Source organism: Adiantum capillus-veneris, chromosome 23, assembly GCF_014529385.1.
Source record: "Adiantum capillus-veneris isolate H3 chromosome 23, ASM1452938v2, whole genome shotgun sequence".
Taxonomy (NCBI): domain Eukaryota; kingdom Viridiplantae; phylum Streptophyta; class Polypodiopsida; order Polypodiales; family Pteridaceae; genus Adiantum; species Adiantum capillus-veneris.
In genome coordinates, this window is record NC_140953.1 from 44,500,682 (window position 1) to 44,519,600 (window position 18,919).

General features: G+C 45.3%; 1 protein-coding gene across 2 annotated transcripts in view; it reads right to left on the reverse strand.

Moving 5' to 3' along the window:
- Positions 1-3,388: 3,388 nt before the first annotated feature.
- The window catches only part of LOC147427724 (uncharacterized), a 118,399-nt gene continuing 102,868 nt past the window's right edge, over positions 3,389-18,919 (reverse strand). Inside the window, exon 2 of one of the 2 annotated variants that reach the window (XM_086497122.1) lies at positions 3,389-4,475. In XM_086497122.1, the coding sequence (XP_086353248.1) occupies positions 3,607-4,475 (869 nt within the window). In that variant the 3' untranslated portion in view covers positions 3,389-3,606. Of the gene's footprint in view, positions 4,485-18,919 lie in introns of both variants that reach the window. The other variant, XM_086497121.1, reaches the window with a different exon arrangement.

Genomic DNA, 18,919 nt, shown 5'->3' on the forward strand with positions numbered 1-18,919 from the left:
TCTGTTGTGACGAGATGTTAAGATGTTGTGAATTGCTACAGCTAGAGAAGAAGCAAAGGTGTTTTGTCCACTACATCCACTGTCGTGTAGACTTGGGTGTGTAGATTTCTTGTACCCACAAATATAGACATTGACCAATAAAAACAATATTCTAACCTGGTGGTTTTGATCTTCGTGCACCTCTAGACTGAGGTGTGCGAAGATCGGACATGACTAGAGAATGTGAGGTAGTTTACAGTGTGAACAAAGAGAGAGAGAGAGAGAGAGAGAGAGAGAGAGAGAGAGAGAGAATAAAAGACAGAGGATGCCAATAGAAGATTAAATTTATGTCCAAGTTATAAGGTTTTTATATTCATTATGAGTAGTGACGAGGATGTGGGACCGTCCAACCAAAACACCTATCTCTCAACAAAGATCTCATGTCCTTATAATCAACGCAAGCATGTTGTGCGACGGATAAAACGCGTTTCTTTGCAGCATGTTTGCGAATTTGGCGAGTTTGATTTATCTATTATAGATCGAGTTGTTGCCAATTATAACTCGTTGGACTCTGACGCTTGCCAACAATCAGCAATCTTCCAACCCAATAGACGTGTTCGCAGACGCTTTCGTCAAGCAGCATACGTGAAGCCACAAGATGTAGCCTTTAACAGCTCGGAGGATGATCATGCAGACCACATTCCCAATGAGACAATGTTTGAACCCGAGATCAATGAAATGATCGAAACGATCATGGATTAGAAAGGCTTATCTATGATGATATGAAAAGTGAAGCCGATACGCCATTGTATGATGGAGCACGTGTGTCTAAATTGAAAGCGCTCCTGGTTCTTCTCAACATGCAGGCAAAGTTTAGATGGAGTAGCGTCACAACGCTTTTCAGGTGATCTATTACAATGTGTTTACTTCAATAAAAAGTCTAGATGTATAATGATCTGATAGATTACTTACACAAGTGTACCACATTTTTTTCGCTAAGTAGATTGCTAAAAGAGCACATACTGCCAACAACTAATAATGTGATGTCAGATTCCAGAGAGAAAGCAAGAAAGATCTTGCAAAACTTGGGAATGGATTACAATTTGATTCACGCTTGTCCTAAAAACTGCATTCTTTTCAGAAGGGAATACGTAGACATGGAGAAATATCCAAAATGTGATTTCGAGAGATATCAAGTAGATCTCCACGGACAAAAAAATCCACAAAAGGTTTTGCGACATTTTTCTCTGCTTCCTCGCATCAAGCATTTCTTCGAATGTAAGTTCATGGCCGCCCTAGCATCATGGGACGAGGAGAATATATCTTTAGATGGTGTGCTACAGATTTGTACAGATTGTGCAGCCTGAAAATATATAGACGATACATGGTCGGATTTTGCCAAGGAAGCTTGAAATTTGCACATAGGCCTGACTATGGATGACGTAAATCCATTTGGTCAAAGATCAACATCTTACAGTGTATGGGCCATTGTCATCGTCAACTACAACATTCCCCCGTGGTTGACCACCAAGAAGGGGCACCTGTTTCTAAGCTTGATTGTGCCGGGGCAGTATAAAGTGAAGAATATGGATGTGCATCTTCGTCCACTATTGGAAGAGCTACAACAATTGTGGATTGGCATAGAAGTGGTGGATATGAGCCGACACACAGGTCGACGGAATGCTTTGATCAGAGGCATTCTAATGTGGACCATGCAAGACTATTTCGGACTAATAGAATGCTCATGTGATTTACACTCAAACTCACACTATAAATCTTGGTTTTTCTCAAACTTATCTATTGTCATGTGTATACATGCAAGGCTTCAAACAAGCGGATACAGAGAGCATGTGTCACATGGGGACCTAGACTTAATGCACGTCAGGCGCCCTCACTGAAGAAGCAAATCTACGAAAGTCATCAAGCGTATCTTCCAGAGAATCATGAGTTATGCAACGGCTTTTTGGAAAGAGAGCCACCGAGGATGTCTGCACAAGCATAGTTAAAGAGGAAGGAGATGTGTGATGACGGTTTGCCCCAAGGGATGAAGAGACTCTCTATGGTATGAGTTACCATATTGGCCCAGACTCATGATCAATCACTTGTTCGATCCAATCCACATATTCAAGAATGTAGGTAATCTATTGTGGGACCATCTGACTGACAAGAAAGATACTTTGGGAGCTACGGTTGACCTTAGAAATGTGGATCATAAGGAGCAATATTGGCCACAGTCAGCATCGATGGATCGATAAAGCTAACATATTTCAGCATATCAAGTTTCTAACTACACTGCCTACTAATGCATGTAGCATTTAATCTAAATTTGAAAAAAAAAAGGACACTTAAATGTCGTTTTTTGATACCAAACTAATGTTAACAAGGTCAAAGGGAAGCAAACGCTTGTTTCATTATGTCTTTCCTCCTCTCACCTCCATTGCTAATGTGTGTTCACGTGTGCATGTGCATGTGCATGTGCATGTGCTTGATAAAGAGTAAGGCTCCAAGCACCATGATCATCAAGAATGACTGACTGATAAGTTCAAAGGCTTCTCCTTTTTTGGTGGTTCAAGTCCTTGCATGTATTGAGCGGAAAATCTATAGAAGCTCACCTCCAGTAGAGAGCATGATGGGGTGAAGAGGAAAGCTCCAAATGGTGAGGTGTGGCACTCTTTCGATGCAGAAAATAATCCAAGGTGAACTCACTTTGTAACTTCCGTGTTCGATTCAACTCCTTCCATGCATCAAGGACCAACCGCATGGGAGGCACTCATTGATTAAATATTCATAAGTAGCATAGAAACAAAGCCCTTCAACAACTTTTACAAATGTGAAAGAGATCCAAAACTATAAGCGAGTGTAGTTGATTCCATGCCTGGCTCAGAAAGGAATTTCAAAGCTAATGGTGCTCATGCTAAATTAAGTCGATGTCTATTACCCATAGTCAGACATGAATGATACTACAAATATGTACGGAATTTGGAGATAATCGACATAAATACCAGTCTTCAGTAACTTGTTGTTTCTCCTACATGTTTTCTTAAAGTGAGAAGCTATCACTAGAAATAATGGAAAATTTGCAATAACTCTGAAGGTGAATGTCGGGACATCTTTCAGAAAGTTAGCAATAGACCGTAGAACAAAACACGGTGGTCTAATATGGTTTGCATTACATGATGAAGACCTGAGACATAATCATTGGGCCACCCATTCATACAGTATGAAATCTTAAAAGTTGGCCTTTGCAATCAACAAACCGTGTACGTGAGTCAATGTAGGATCCTTCTGGGTAGATCTGTGACTTCGTGCAAAAATCAGCCTTTAAAGCATCGAGAGGGCACATGAATGTCTCTAAGAATGTGAAGCCTGTGCTACGGCGTAGCCATAGACGAACATACGTATTCATGGATAAAGCTAAAGTTATTATATCTTTTCACTCTCTATGACCATGAATACTTTTGCTAGTAGCATGAAAGGCAACAACAAAGCAATACTTTTGGGTGCCATTACACTTAGAATCAAAACTAAGCATCAACCATTTACCTAAAAAGAATTCATGAGAGCAAACTAAATTACTGGTACCTATAGGCTATAACCTGTGACAAAACAATTGTTTGTTGATTTCATTCAACTGTCCAGTTTCTTTAAGATGTCCAAAAGCTCCGCCTTCTTTAGCTTGTAATAGCCTTTCACTCCTCTGATTTTTGCAAGGTTCTTCAGCTCTGGCAGTTTGCATTTCTCCAGATCAACAGTAACATGAGGTGATTCTTCTGGTGTATTTTGACTCTTCACAAATGTGTCGGTGGCTGTACTCTCTTCATGGCTCAATAGCGATTGCTCTATCATGCTGCTGGCCCTTGGTGAAAACTGTGGGACTTTTCCAGTGGGTGATCTCCGCACAAAGTTCGATTTTGGCCTGGAAGCTGGGCTTGTGTTCGCTCTTTTTTGCACTAAGGGCACAACATAGCCACATTTACTAGGAGAACGGTCTGAATTTGCAGAAAGCATTGCATGCCTGTCGTTAAGCTTCCCAGCTGAGGGGGGGATCGGTGACTTTCGAACAAACACTGAAGATGGTCGCAGCGATTTCCTGCTTATACTAGGCCCAACCTTTGTTCCATGAGCCATCATGCTTTTGTCATGAACAGCTGCTGTTCCATTTGACACTCTCTCCCTTGCCAAAGTATCTCCTCCAATATGAGGCTTCGGTACAGGTGACCTTTTCACAAAGGACGACTTGGGTCTTGAAGAAAACTTCACAGCCTCTTTGATATTTGGAGGGATTGCTTCCTCTGTTCCTGTTTTTGATGAACTCTCTCCTTGCCTTCTCCTTCGCTTATCAGCCGCTGAAGGGATAGGTGACTTCTTCAAGAACTTGGAAGGCAAACGCCCTGGAACTGACCACTTTTGTGAAAGATGCTCCCCACAACTGGATGACAAGTCGTTTGCTTTACTAGCACTAGCAGGAGCCCCAAAGGAGAAGTGTAGAAATCCATCTGCAAGTTCTGCATGCAGCAGCTCCGTTAAACAAGAAATGAGCCAATTCTTGGGGCGACAAACACGAGACGCTCAGCACATTTTTAAATTCTGTTTACGACAAAAAAGGGGGTACTAGAGTACTGAAAAAACCTGCACTCGAGCTGATGACCAAGTACAAATAAAAGTAGGAGGCAGTAGGAACAACACTGGTGTAAAAGCAAAAATGTGTAGGTAAAACCTCATCTGGGTGGAACACACTGGCGACGCTCGTTGCTGCTCTTGCTCCACCTGCACGCCCCCTTTCTCCATTCACCCTGCACTTGCCCCCTTTCGCCATCGCTTCCCCCCCTCCCCCCCGCTGCACGCCCTCCCTTCCAGCGCGCTGCCCCTGCCCTGCTGTTCTCCAGCCCGTTCCCCGTCTCTGCCGCCCCCACCCCCCCCCAACCACCTAGGGTGAATGCTGGGTGGTTACCCCAAAGGATGGAGTATTTGGTAATCCCGAACCAGTGCTTCATTTGCAAGCAGATGGGCCACTTAGCGAAGGCATGTCCTCACAAGAGATCTTGACCCACAGCGCATACTCAACCCCCAAGGCTGAAACCATATCCCTTTTATAAAGGCCCGGTAAGTTCCAAGTTCTCAATGCTCATACATATTATCATTATTATGACCATAACTAGTATGTCCATTGTCCATTCAACATTGTCTTGACTTTTGACCTTTGTGACATGTACATTGTATAGGTCGGACTACTTCAAGGCAATGTGCACAAGGATTGGGGATTACGGGCCACGCTACATGCCAGCCACTTCAAAGGCCCTCCGTACTACTTGATAGAGAGAAGGGCGTTGTGGAGATGGCAGTCATAAACATGAAGCGACAATTGGCCAAGTATGGAGTGACACTCATTGCAGATGGATGGAGCGACACCAGGAGGAGATCCCCAAGGGAGAGATGTACTTTGCTCACTCACATGATGCCACAAAAACAGAGAAATCCGCCGATGTGCTTGCAGGAGAGTGGGCGTCCGCCATAGAGATCATTGGCCCAGAGGTGGTGTTGCAACTTGTCACGGATGGGGAGGCATCAAATAGGGCAACCAACACCATTTTGGAGGGCATGTATCCCAGCATCAAAGTGTCATTTTGTATGGCACATTGCCTTAACAACCTTTTAAAGGATATAGGGCACCTACCTTGGATTGAGCCACTCATTACAAATGTGTCCAAGCTAGTGTCCTTCATCAACAATCACAATCTCCTTCGTGCTGCATTCTTGAAGCGATCAGGGGACAAGGTTCTCTTGAAGTATTGTGAGACCCGCTTTGCCTACAACTACCTGATGGTTCATCCCCTATGCGAATGTCAGAGTGCAATGCGGCAGACCCTCATCAATACGGAGTACACTTCCTCATTCTACGCAGGTTCAATCGCAAGGATCTTATGTGCAGGCAAGTCCGAGGATCCCCAGTTTTGGGAGTCATTGAAGACTAAAGACCAAATGGTGCAGCCTGTACTCCACTTGCTTCGAGTAGTTGATGGCATGCAACCTTGCATTGGCAAGGTTTATGAGGCCATGGATCGCATGGCGGAGGCCCTCCAAACACTTGAGCCACATGCAGACAAGTTCGAGGAGATTAGCCAGCTTTGTCAGAGCACATGGGACTCCTATGCTTCCCCTTTCCATGGTGCGGCTTTTGTGCTGGATCCAGAGTTTCAAGGTGCAAGATAGGAGCATGATGGTGAGGTGACCAAGCAATGGAACGAGATCTTGAGCATGTTTCGCCCTGATCGAGAAGAACGCCACAAAATCAAGGATCAGCTTGCTATGTACAGGGATATGCGAGGATCATTTGGGCTTGCCAATGCCCAAGTTGGTTGCACCAAGACCTCCTCAGTTTTGTGGTGGCAGAACTATGGCTCAGATGGGCCAGAGCTTCAGTGACTCGCTATTCGCATCCTCAGCCAAGCGGTTAACTCCTCTTGCTTGGAGCAATTGTGGAGTGTTTACAACCACGTGTTGCATCCAGGAAGAGAAACCGACTTGCCTTGGAGAAAGCAAATGATCTTGTATTTGTGAGTGCAAACTTGCGTATGCTTTGCAAGTCGGCATCCAAAGTATCAGATCCCTTTCTACAGTGGGAGATGGAGGCAAAGGCGAAGATACTTGGGGAGGGTGGATCTACAAAAGTTTTACATGAAGTGGATGATGCGGACGAGCCTGTTGGGGATGAGGATTGGGATGACATCCATGATCTCCACGCCACCACTACAAATTGGCAGGCTAGTGGCTCTTCTGGTCCTTGAGCCTTGGCCCTTGACATGTTTCATTTTGGAAAGCTTCCAAAATGCAAGGGAAAGTGTCCTAGACGTGTACTTTTGACCTACAAGGATTTTAACGCCGTTAAACTGCCAAAATTGGGTCAAAAACCTGCAATTACAGCCCATAACAGGTTTAAAAAGCTTGGTGAGAGTTAGGTGAAAGTGTTCACGTCGTTTATTTGCAATAGGAATTAAGTAGTACCAAAAGAGGCGCCAATCTTTGGGTCCGACAAGGTCTCGTTGTCTACTTGCAAGCACTCTAACTACCAAGTCGTGGATTTTCTTGAAGTGGTGAATTCTAATTACAAGTTTACTTGTGAAGTTACTTTGTGTCGTACAGTACAGGTAAAGCTAATTGACATATAGATAGGGTGAAAGCCAAAGTTTACCACCCTTTAGTGAGGCTACAAGCTAGTTTCAGAATCCAAGTTGCTACAAGTCACCTCTTTTCTCAATGATTCAAGTTCCATGCAAAATTTTATCTTCCAGAGTTGCTAACATTAGGCATAGAGGAATATGCCAAGGGCATGCAGATTGAAGCACACGTGGCTAAAAGAACTTACACATCATCGATACCATTGATTGGACTTCAAGTTCAGACATTTGCAAATCCACTTGACTTCTACATTATGGATTCGGGAGGATGTGATGTTTTGTTGGGCATGCCTTGGTTCTGCAAAAATTATGCCCAATTTGATGCAAGAGAACAAAGGATTCAATTGAAGCCCAAGAACAAAGAGTAATTGTTGGACTTCATCACTCCAGCTACTCAAGGAGCAACGGCAAGCTAAGAATCGCGAATTGAAGGAAAGAATTATGGCATGTCTCTGAATTTATGATAAAAAATGATTATGATTATGATTAAGACTATGATCTTGGGTGTCACAAAGTGATGGCGTGGCATGACCACCCGGACAATCCCTGGCAGATAGAATAATTTTATAAGTTGTTCCAACTTACTTTCCGACGACGTTCAAGGGACACAAGGCAGTTAAAATATGCCAAAAGATCAAATTGCGTAAAAGGTGTTGACGTGGCAGGCTGTACAAACGTCCGCAAAACGTGCTCGCTACTGATGTGGCACTGTGTACGGATTTCCACGATTTGCACTGGCAGCTTTTGGACCACTAGCTTTTGGACCAAAAGCTTTTGAGACTTGAAGATTTTCATGTACTGCTTTCAGAAGGCCCAAAGCCTAAGAACTGTACCTAGGGCCTCTCTGTTCCTCAGATTTTCTGGAAGTGGGAGCACTAAACAAAGACCCGTGGAATTTGTACTTCGCCCGATTGTTAATAAAACAATAAATATCAAAAGGGGCGCCAAACTTTGGGGCCAATACCTCTGGGCACAGAACTACGCGCTGTGGTGACGAATCTATTGAAGTGTGAAATAAATTTAAGTGATTCCTTGTGTGTCGTGCCAAGTCTGTTACATTGATTGTGTGCAAAACATCAAAGCAAGATTCAATGACCTTTTACAAGCATTGGCTAAGATTATGATCTTGGGTGTGTGATCGACATCCAAGCAAGATACTATGACCTTTTATAGACATTGGCTAAGAAAATGGCCATAAGATTATGATTAAGACTATGATCTTGGGTGTGTTCACAACATCTAAGCAAGATCTAATGACCTTTTAGTATTTACCATAGTCACATGGGGACAGGGACGGGTCTCGGGGACGTGACGCGTCACGGGGACGGGGACGTGGCAAAACAGGGGACAGGGGACAAGCCAGGGGGCACGCATTAAAAAACACTTGTTCATTCCACCATGCCCATGTGAAGTTGGGGAAGGAAAGGGGTTGAGAAGCCATGGCGGGGCAGAAGGGAGGAGAAGGAGAAGGGCTTAGAGAAGCTCCGGATCCATCTTGAGATGCCATACATATTAGAGAAAAATTAAAATGGAAGCTCGAAGATCCGGAGAGAAGGAGAGAAGGCTTCAAGGCTCCAAAGTCTTGACTTGGAGAGGAGAGATGGCAAACAGAGAGGGGAAGGAGAGACTCGAGTCTCGAGAGGGGAGGGAAAGGCTCAAGGCTCAAGAGTCAAGCTTGAAGCCCTTGGGTATGTAGTATGTAGTATGAGGCCTTAGCAAGTTAGCTTGAAAATGTGTCCTCCTTGGGCCTATTATATAGAAAGACCCCCCTAGTGAAACCGCCACAAAACGGCTCCGTTTTTTACTTCTGAAATTTGAAAAAGCCGACCTGGCGCCCCATGCCGGCGTCCCATCCTCACCCATCACCGGGGACGCGCGTCCCGGGACGCGCGTCCCGGGACGCGGCCCGCCTGCGCACCCATGTGAGGGACATGTCAACAACGTGTGACTATTATCTATCCTTTTTGTTGATTTCTTTCTTATTATTTATTCATTTTCACTTTTTGGAAACACCCCTCGGGAAATCTTACTGCCCTGCACTGCATAGCGAGTGTGGAACTGTTCAGAGGGAGTCCAGGCCTGAGAGCAAGAGTGCACTAAGGTTGGACTAGAACTATGGTTAGCCAAAGTGGGGTCATTGACTAGCCAAAGTAGAATCCTTTCCTACAAAGGCTACATTCAGTTCTGGGTGTGGTTGCAGTGTACAAAGGGGGTCAGATGATTTAGAAAGATACAATGGTAGCATCTCCTAAAATTTAGGGAACTGCTATTTTGGAACCTAAAAATGTGTTCGCGGCATTATCTCCGGAATGACAAGAGGAACATTTTATTACTCTGCCGCGAAGTCAACTGGGCAACCGGTCGGGAGATTTTTAGGCGGCACCCCCGAAACGGGAAATAGCTTGTAAATGTGCCAAGTGGCACATATATGTGCACTTTCCTCATGCGGGAAGAAGTGGCACTGATTTTAGGAGCAAGCAGGCTCATTTTCAGTTTTTGTCACAGGTTAAGAGCTATGGATTGCTTCCTTTCCCTCTTATGTACAGTGCGGTGCCAGGAGTGATACCCTGCACGCTACGCACTTCTCTCTCTCTCCACTATGGCAGTATGTTATGTCCCTCTAGTGGGCTTTTCATTTGACTAATGTACAGTTGTGTGGGTTCATGCGCGATTGCCGAGGCAAGAGCCTCTTGCACAGGTACTGGATTAGCTAGCGGCTAATGCCCCGCAGGTACAAGTGATTCGGAGAGGTTTCACGTGCGAAATCTCGTCCGATTCAAAGGGTAAGTAGCCCTATAGGTGCGGGAGCTCGAGGACTTCCTACGGATGCGACCGGCACACAAAACGGAGCCCGAAACAGTGAATTACAGCCTGCTGTGTACTTTTGCAGGATTAGGGTTTTCCCCCTAAACGGACCCTAATACCCCCCGGAAGTTCGGGGACGCGAGGGGACCGCTGTACATGTGATCTGGCGCATTTTCGGGGCAGAAAACAGAGAATTTAGCGTGCTGCAGATTCTCGCCAGGTTTTGCAAAGTGTCCGTATGCGTTGGGAAAGTCATCCAATGCGTGGGAATACTGACTGTGAAGGGTCCTAGTACAGTTATGCTGCCGAAATCGGGCCAGAACAGTTGAAATTCGGCCAAGGTTGTGCGGGGCAGCTTGTAGGGAACCACAGCGTTTATTCCCTCTTTTAAAGAATAAAGAAATACCGAAAGGAGCGCCTATTTAGGGGCCAATCTGGTGTCGGTCTTCTCATACAGGTGCAATCTAGCAACCTGTATCCCTTCCCCCTTTGTTGTGTCTTGAAAGTACAGGTAAAGTGGGCGACAAATTAAATGGGTGAAAGCAAATAAAGTTTAACACTAAGGTCTACCGCCCTTTTTGGATTAAAATGGCCGGTTTCATGGTTCCATCGCCGGGATTAGATCACTTTTTCCCATAGAAGTGAGCCTTGGTCAGTTTGGGCTTGAAGACACAAGGGATCATAGACCAGACACAGGAAATTGCAATTATGGCTGACAGACCAGATGATGTGACTGAAGAGGTTTCCTCTTCGCAGGGTCAGCAAACACATGAAGTGGGTGAGTCTTCAAGACCACCACAGACGGATGATGATATATTCAGGACCCAATTGGCTACTATTGTGGCTATGTTCACACAAGTAATGCAGAACCCGAGGTTTTTAGCAAGTTGGGTCACTGGATCTTATTCAAAAGCCTGTTAAGGCTCAAGCACAGGTGATTCATACTGCAGAGTCAATGGAAACACCTGTACACTTGACGCAGAACATGCAGTCTCCACAACCTGTGCCTAAGATGCAAGAACAGGTGGCTGAAATGCCAGTCTTTCAAGCTGTACCAGTTCAGCCAACCACCTTTCAGCAGCCTATAGTTGGTTCTAATGGGCAGGGAAGCAACCTACAGGCTATGCAACAAGTCTTCCCACCACCTTCAGTACACCCTGGCTATTTTGGAGGTGGATCGGTATTCCAGAGCATGGCTGGTCATGCACCTGGAAATCAGTTTTACACGCCAGGAACAGTGTTCGGGGATGCTCAAATAATGATGCCTAACCCCATGTATGGTGTCACGGGCATGCTACCCGGATTTCAAAGCATTCAGGGCCAATTTGGGATGCCACACGCAAATTTTGGTACGGCTGGGATTACAAATCAACAGCCAAATATGGCATTTCCAGGTCAACTTAATAGCGGTCAAGGAACACAGATGAACCCTAACAGTGTTCCCATGTTTCAGTCACTTCCATATGACAACTTAACGCCGCTAGAGAGGCCTACTCCGTACAAAGAAGGTGGCAAAGGTGTGACATTCACGACCTTTAAAGGGTTTGATGACAGGAAGACGGCTCTCTCATTCCTCCAGCAGTTTGACAATGCCTATGCAGGGGGGAACTTTAGAGAGGCTTCAAAGGTCCGCAAGGCAGCCACTTTCTTGACAAGGAATGCGGGACAATGGTGGACAACTTTATTGCTTCAAGGGCAAGCTCCGTCCACATGGATTTACTTCAAGCAGATTTTTGCAACAGCATGGTTATCTGATGACTTTGAAGCAGATGTCATGACAGAATGGCACCAGCTTAATGCTACTACTTGCAAGAATCTGGATGACTACAATCGGAAGTTTTGGAAAGCTCTACTTCCAGTAACTTCCTATCGGTTTGTGCCATTGACAGAACTGATTGAAAAATAATGTTGTGGCCTACCAAAAGGATTGAGAAAGTACTACACGAAGACCAAAGTCACTACTTTCACACAACTCATCGAGGTAGCAAACACTGGCAATGGTTTGCTCAAGGGAGAAGATTGTGAATTTAATACTGGTGTCAAGGAAGGATCGGCCAAGAAAAATGCAGCAAAGTACGTTCCCAATGAGGTTCCTAAAGCAACTCAAGAGCCAACCAACGCAGGGAAAGGCAAAGCTACGGCTGAATCAGAAAAGAGACCAGCAAAGAAGTGGAAAAGACGTTTCCCTCACAAGTCGGAAGAGCAAAAGAAGGTCCTGAGGTCAGAGAACAAATGCTTTATCTGTGAGTAGTGTGGCCACATTGCTTACAATTGTCCTCAAAAGAAAAGGCCAGCTGATTCTGAAGACAAGGAGGCCCATGGCTGGTCTAGTGCCAGATATGGTGGGTGACAAGCCAAATTCAGATGCAAGTGAGCTTTGCAGAGCATGGGGAAAGGTCAGGGATCAAACAGTGCTTATCTTCTTTTATCCAGGTGCCAAAGCCAACTTCATTTCCCCTGAATTGGCTTCAAAGTTGAGAATCGGACCTGAAGAGATGGAGTATACAGCAGACGCAGGTTTGGCATGTCCTTGCCATACAGAGGCTGTGACACCCATCATCGGAAAGTTGCGCCTACATATCTAGTCCTATGTAGATGTTGAAGAATTTTACATCATGCCACTGGACGGATATGATGTGTTGCTAGGTATTCCTTGGTTGTTTCGTGTACAGGGAATTATGGATGCCTACAACAAAAAGATCACTGTACAGAGCAGGGGAAAGACTCACATTCCGGATGTAAAGCTTAAAGGGGAGTCTATTCCCACTGTATCAGCTTCTGCTATTACTTCTGTAATGAAAAAGCATCTTTCTGCGTACTTGGTTTTTGTACGTGAAGTGTCATATTGTGATGAATCAAATTTATCTGTGTTAGATAAAGAAAGGTCAATGTTTTTACAACAGTATAGTGACTGTTTTTCCGATTCATTACCGTCTCAATTACCGCCAGAGAGACCCGAGGACCATGCGATAGATTTGGTGCCAAGCAGTAGCCCACCGAATAAGCCTCCGTACAGGGTTAGTGCGGCTCAATAGAAAGAGATAATGAGCCAAGTACAGGGGCTGATTCAGCCCAGTTCATCTCCATTCTGTTCTTCAGTGTTGTTGGTGCAGAAAAAGGATGGCTCATGGCGTATGTGCATCGCCTACCGTGCACTGACCAAGAATACCATCAAGAATACGTTCCCTATACCTACAATTGATGATATTCTTGACAAATTAGAAGGAGCAACTATGTTTAGTAGGATAGATCTAAAGAGTGGGTACCATCAAATCCGTATTAGATCAGAGGATGTGCACAAGACTGCTTTTAGAACAACGTTTGGCCTTTACGAATTTTTAATGATGCCCTTTGGTCTCACAAATGCTCTTGCTACGTTCAATAGGATGATAGACAGAATTTTCCCTCCACACCAGGAGTTTGTTGGTACATTCTTTGATGACATGATAGTCTACTCAAAGAATGAAGAGGAGCATAGACATCACTTAGCCATTGTGTTCAAAGAGCTACGCAGCCATAGGTTGCTCATCAATGCAAAGAAAAGTGAATTTTTTCTGGAAGAGATTCACTTTCTGGGACACATTGTCTCAAAGCATGGTGTCAGAATGGATCCTGCAAAAGTTGAAGTGATCAAGTCATGGCCAGATTTAAAGACGGTGCACGATGTCCGAAGCTTCTTGGGACTATGCTCCTATTACAGAAGGTTTATCCGAAATTTCGCTGAGATTGCTTCACCTTTACATGCTCTTCAGAAGAAGGCAAGTCACGTTTAGATGGACACAAAAAGAGATTTCAGCTTTAAATCTCTTAAAGGAAAAGATGACTTCAGATCCAGTCATTGTGTTGCCAAATCTTAGGAAGTTTTTTGTGGTCCAGTGTGACGCCTGTGGTAGTAGCATTGGTGCAGTGCTAATGCAAGATGGCAGCGTAGTAGCCTATGAGAGTAGAATCTTGCAAGGGCCAGAAAACACTATGCAAGTCTATGAAAAAGAACTGCAGGCCGTCATTCATGCGCTCTTAAGTTGGAAACACTACCTGCTACGTGTCAGAGCATAGAGGAAAGTGGGAGTAGTATTTGCCATTGGTGGAGTATGCGTACAATAATACAGTGCATTCCGCAACTGGCAAGGCACCTTTTGAGATAGTTGAAGGTGGCAAGAAAGTTCCTCCCATACTGCATACAGAGGACAAGATAATTGAAGCAAACAAGTATGTTCAGGACATGGATGAAATGTACAAGAAGGTCAAAGTGGCCTTAGAAAAGACTCAAGCAAAGCAAAAGAAAGCAGCTGATCGTCACCGTCGGGAAGTGGTATTTTCACTTGGTGATTGGGTGCTTCTACGCTTTGAAAAGGCAAGGTTAAAGAAGATGAAGGGCAAGGAAAGACTTTCCAAAGCTCAGCATGCGTTACTATGGGCCTTTTCAAGTATGCGACATAATCAATGATGTTGCATATAGGCTGAAATTACCTGAGAGTTGGAAGATTCTCAATGCGTTCTATGTGAGTCTTCTCAGACCCTATGTGGGTGATGTGCCAAAGGATATGCCAGCCGAAGATCAGCCGGAAGTCGAGGAACTTGACGAGATCTTGGTCCCGGAACAGATTTTGGCACATAGAGAAAGAAAAGTGAAAGGCAAGGTTGCTAGGCGTTACTTGGTGAAGTTCAGAAACTATCCACCAATGGATGCTAAGTGGATGGAAGAAGGTGAACTTGCCGAGTGACCAACTCTGTTATCACTTTACCTTGAAGCCTTCGATTTGCAACCTACCTTGACCCCTTGAGTTTCAAAGCTACATGGATTGTCAATGTGACAATGGCTTATAAAAGAAATGATGTACATGGTATTTAAAGTGAGCTCAAATCAAGTACATGTTACATGAATGTTAGCTGTACAGATTGTCACTTTGGCAATTGCTCTTACGGAATGTCCAAAAGTGTGGTTAGTGCTATAGAAGTGAGTATTTCTTGTCAGTTTGTCAAGGATACAGTAATTGCTTCTATTAAAGAGTACATGTGTAACTGCATTCTTAAACTGTCGATTTGGGTATGCTCGAAAGTGTTATTGGATTCAACGTGTACTAAAAGACAGTGGCAAAATGCGTAGCTACCATTTTGTCATTGGAAAGTTAATGACTCAAAGCAATGGCAGAGTGCGAAGCTACCACTATGTTATTGGGACAGGGTTCACACGCAGGCAATACATGTGTCGACGAGGTGTTGAATACACCAGGGTTCACAATGAGCACGTATATGTCGTACATGTGTCGACAGGTGTTGAATACACCAGTGTTGACTGTGAGCATGTACGACATCGATGCAAACGAGGACGTTTGAGATTTCAAGAGGGGGGTATGTCACCAGCGTGTGACTACTATCTATCCTTTTTGTTGATTCCTTTCTTATTATTTATTCATTTTCACTTTTTGGAAACACCCCTCGGGAAATCTAACCGCCCTGCACAGCATAGCGAGTGTGGAACTGTTTAGAGGGAGTCCAAGCCTGAGGGCAAGAGAGCACTAAGGTTGGACAAGGACTATGGTTAGCCAAAGTAAGGCCATTGACTAGCCAAAGTGGAATCCTTTGCTACAAAGGCTACATTCAGTTGTGGGTGTGGCTGCAGTGTATAAAGGGGGTCAGATGACCTAGAAAGATACAATGGCAACATCTCCTAAAATTTAGGGAACTGCTATTTTGGGACCTGAAAATGTGTTCGTGTCATTATCTGCGGAATGACAAGGGGAACATTTTATTACTCTGTCGCGAAGTCAACTGGGCAACTGGTCGGGAGATTTTTAGGCGGCAACCCCAAAACGGGAAATAGCCTGCAAATGTTTCAAGTGGCACATTTTTGTGCACTTTCCTCATGCAGGAAGAAGTGGCGCTGATTTTCGGAGCAAGCAGGCTCATTTTCAGTTTTTGTCACAGGTTGAGAGCTATAGAGTGCTTCCTTTCCCTCTTATGTACAGTGCGTTGCCAGGAGTGATGCCCTGCACGCTACGCACTGCTCTCTCTCTCCACTATGGCAGTATGTTATGCCCCTCTAGTGGGCTTTTCATTTTACCAATGTACAGTTATGTCGGTTCATGCGCGATTGCCAAGGCAAGAGTCTCTTGCACAGGTACTGGATTAGCTAGCGGCTAATCCCCCACAGGTCCAGGTGATTCGGAGAGGTTTCACGTGCGAAATCTCGTCCGATTCAAAGGGCAAATAGCCCTACAGGTGCGGGAGCTCGAGGACTTGCTACAGATGCAACCGGCACACAAAGCGGAGCCCGAAACAGTGAATTACAGCCTGCTGTGTATTTTTGCAGGTTTAGGGTTTTGGCCCTAAACGGACCCTAATACCCCCAGGAGGTTCGGGGACGCGAGGGGACCGCTGTACAGGTGATCTGGCGCATTTTCGGGGCAGAAAACAAAGAATTCAGCGTGCTGCAGATTCTCGCCAGGTTTTGCAAAGTGTCGGTATGCGTCGGGAAAGTCATCCAATGCGTGGGAATACTGACTGTGAAGGGTCCTAGTACAGTTATGCTGCCGAAATCGGGCCAGAACAGTTGAAATTCGGCCAAGGTTGTGCGGGGCAGCTTGTAGGGAACCACAACGTTTATTCCCTCTTTTAAAGAATAAAGAAATACCGAAAGGGGCCCCTATTTAGGGGCCAATCTGGTGTCAGTCTTCTCATACAGGTGCAATCTAGCAGTCTGTATCCCTTCCCCCTTTGTTGTGTCTTGAAAGTACCGGTAAAGTGGGCGACAAATTAAATGGGTGAAAGCAAATAAAGTTTAAGACTAAGGTCTACCGCCCTTTTTGGATTAAACAGGCCGGTTTCAGGACATCTGAGCGTCTCATTCCCGGGTCTCATCCCCCGTCCTTGCGTCCCACGTCTTGTCCCCGCCGTAAAAGGCCCCCGTCCCCGGGTCCCCTGTTTTTATGCCTTTTACAGGCATTGGCTAAGATTATGATCTTGGGTGTGTGATCAACATCCAAGCAAGATTCTAAGACCTTTTATAGGCATTGGCTAAGAAACTGGCCATAAGATAGATTTTCATACATACTCGAGGTGTTTGCAGCTAGCTTCTCTCTTTTATGTACACAGCCGTCATGATACAAGAATGCATGACTGAATGATCAATTATGAGATTTAGAGTTGCATGAATGTTAGAAGTATGAACATTTTCCTTGTATCCTACAATCAAGGACGATTGCTTTGATTCAAGGTTGTTTCCATACATACGTAGGATCCTATCCGTACCGTACGGCCATATTGTACGAATTCCTATGGTACAGATCGATTCGTACAATTCAAGAAAAAAATGGGGAGATAAGACCACTGCTGCTGAGTAGGCACCTGAGGGCCACTCTGAGTGCCAGGCTGACGCTGTGGCCCCTGGCGTCCTCGGCCACGGGCCTGCTGTCACCCCTCCTCCGCTGGAGCCCCAGGCTCGGAGGGTGGCTCTGCATCTGTGCCCTGTGCCGTTGGCTGTGGCTACGGGCCAGCCCTGGCAGGCTGGGGCTGAGGTTGTGGTGCAGGTCGCGGCCTCCTCCGTGGACAGGCCTTCGCTAGATGGCCCATCTGTCGGCAAATGAAGCACTAGTTCGAGAGGCTCGAGTACTCCACACTCTGTCTAAACCAACCCTCACTCACCCGAGGCAGAAGGATAACCTTCGGGAGCGTGTGGGTATCTCTGACCAAAACTCGAACTGAGGGGATGCTTGCCGCCTTGGCAGCTACTGATGCTGTCGTACGAGGTGTCTCCATGAAAGTCCCAATGGCGGAGCCAATCCTAGAAAGAAGTGGTAAGTACTCCCTCCGTAAACCCCGAAAGCAGACTGAGATGGGGATGTCTGCCTTCTCTACTAGAACATCCGAAGCCAGGTCAAAACCATGTCGCGACTGTCGAATGTGGACGCGTGATGCTCGAATGGCCACTGGACTCATAGCTATGACCTTGGACGCCATATCGGAGGTCTCAAACTCGATCTGATAGTAACCCCAAATGCCAAGCATGCATTTTCAAATGCCAAGCTTATGAACAATGCCAGAATTTGCTATGACATCGAGAGAACTGAAATGTATGCAAATTGTGGGTTTTGAGGCCATCAAATGAGGTTGCTCCTTGCAGGCCGAGATGTGATGATGTTGTCAAAATAGGGTTTAATACGCCAAAATTGTAGTGCTTGACACGCTCTAGAAGCTTGTCTTTACGGATTGTCAATCAAAATCCAGATGAGAAAGATATGGGTAGTACAAGATTTTCCAGGGGCGAGTTCTACTGTTCTTGGATCCACCTCGAGATGTGTAAGGTGCAGCGGAATGAATGTTGTTCTTTCTCAAGATGAGTGTTCCATATTTTGCTCAAGGTTCCTTTTAGTTCTTATGGAAGAAAGAGCCTTCCGTTTTTAGTGGAGAGTGCTATGATCACGAACAAAGTGAGTGGACACTGTGCGTGCAAGTGTATGAGACTAAGAGATAAAGAGAGAAGAGAGATACGACACCAGAGACGTTGTAAAACCCTCCTCCGAAGGCCCCACTCTCGTTGGCGAGAGTGGTCTACTATTGATTGCGCAAACTCCTACAAAGTGGATGCATGTGAATGATGCAACTCGAGGCTATGTTGGTGATGACGACGGGGATGGCGACACCGACCTAAGGACTGAAATCTGCAATCTTTTATCTGCTGTCCAAAAACGTTGATGGCTGAATTCTGCCCTGCTTGAAAACACTAGGAAAAACGCTAGTATCTGCCGTCTTTAAGGCTGAAAATCTGCTGCGTGTGTCGGGGCTGAAATGGCTAGCATAAGGACTGAAATTCACCTGCTGCTCATGGCACAAAAGCTGAAAACTGAAGCTTCTCTGTCTTGGACCAAAACCGCTAGCATGGAAAATTTGCTGGCGAAGGGACTTTGCAAAAACGCTAGGCTTGGACTTGCTTGGCGATGATGCCTTGTTGCAGGAAACGC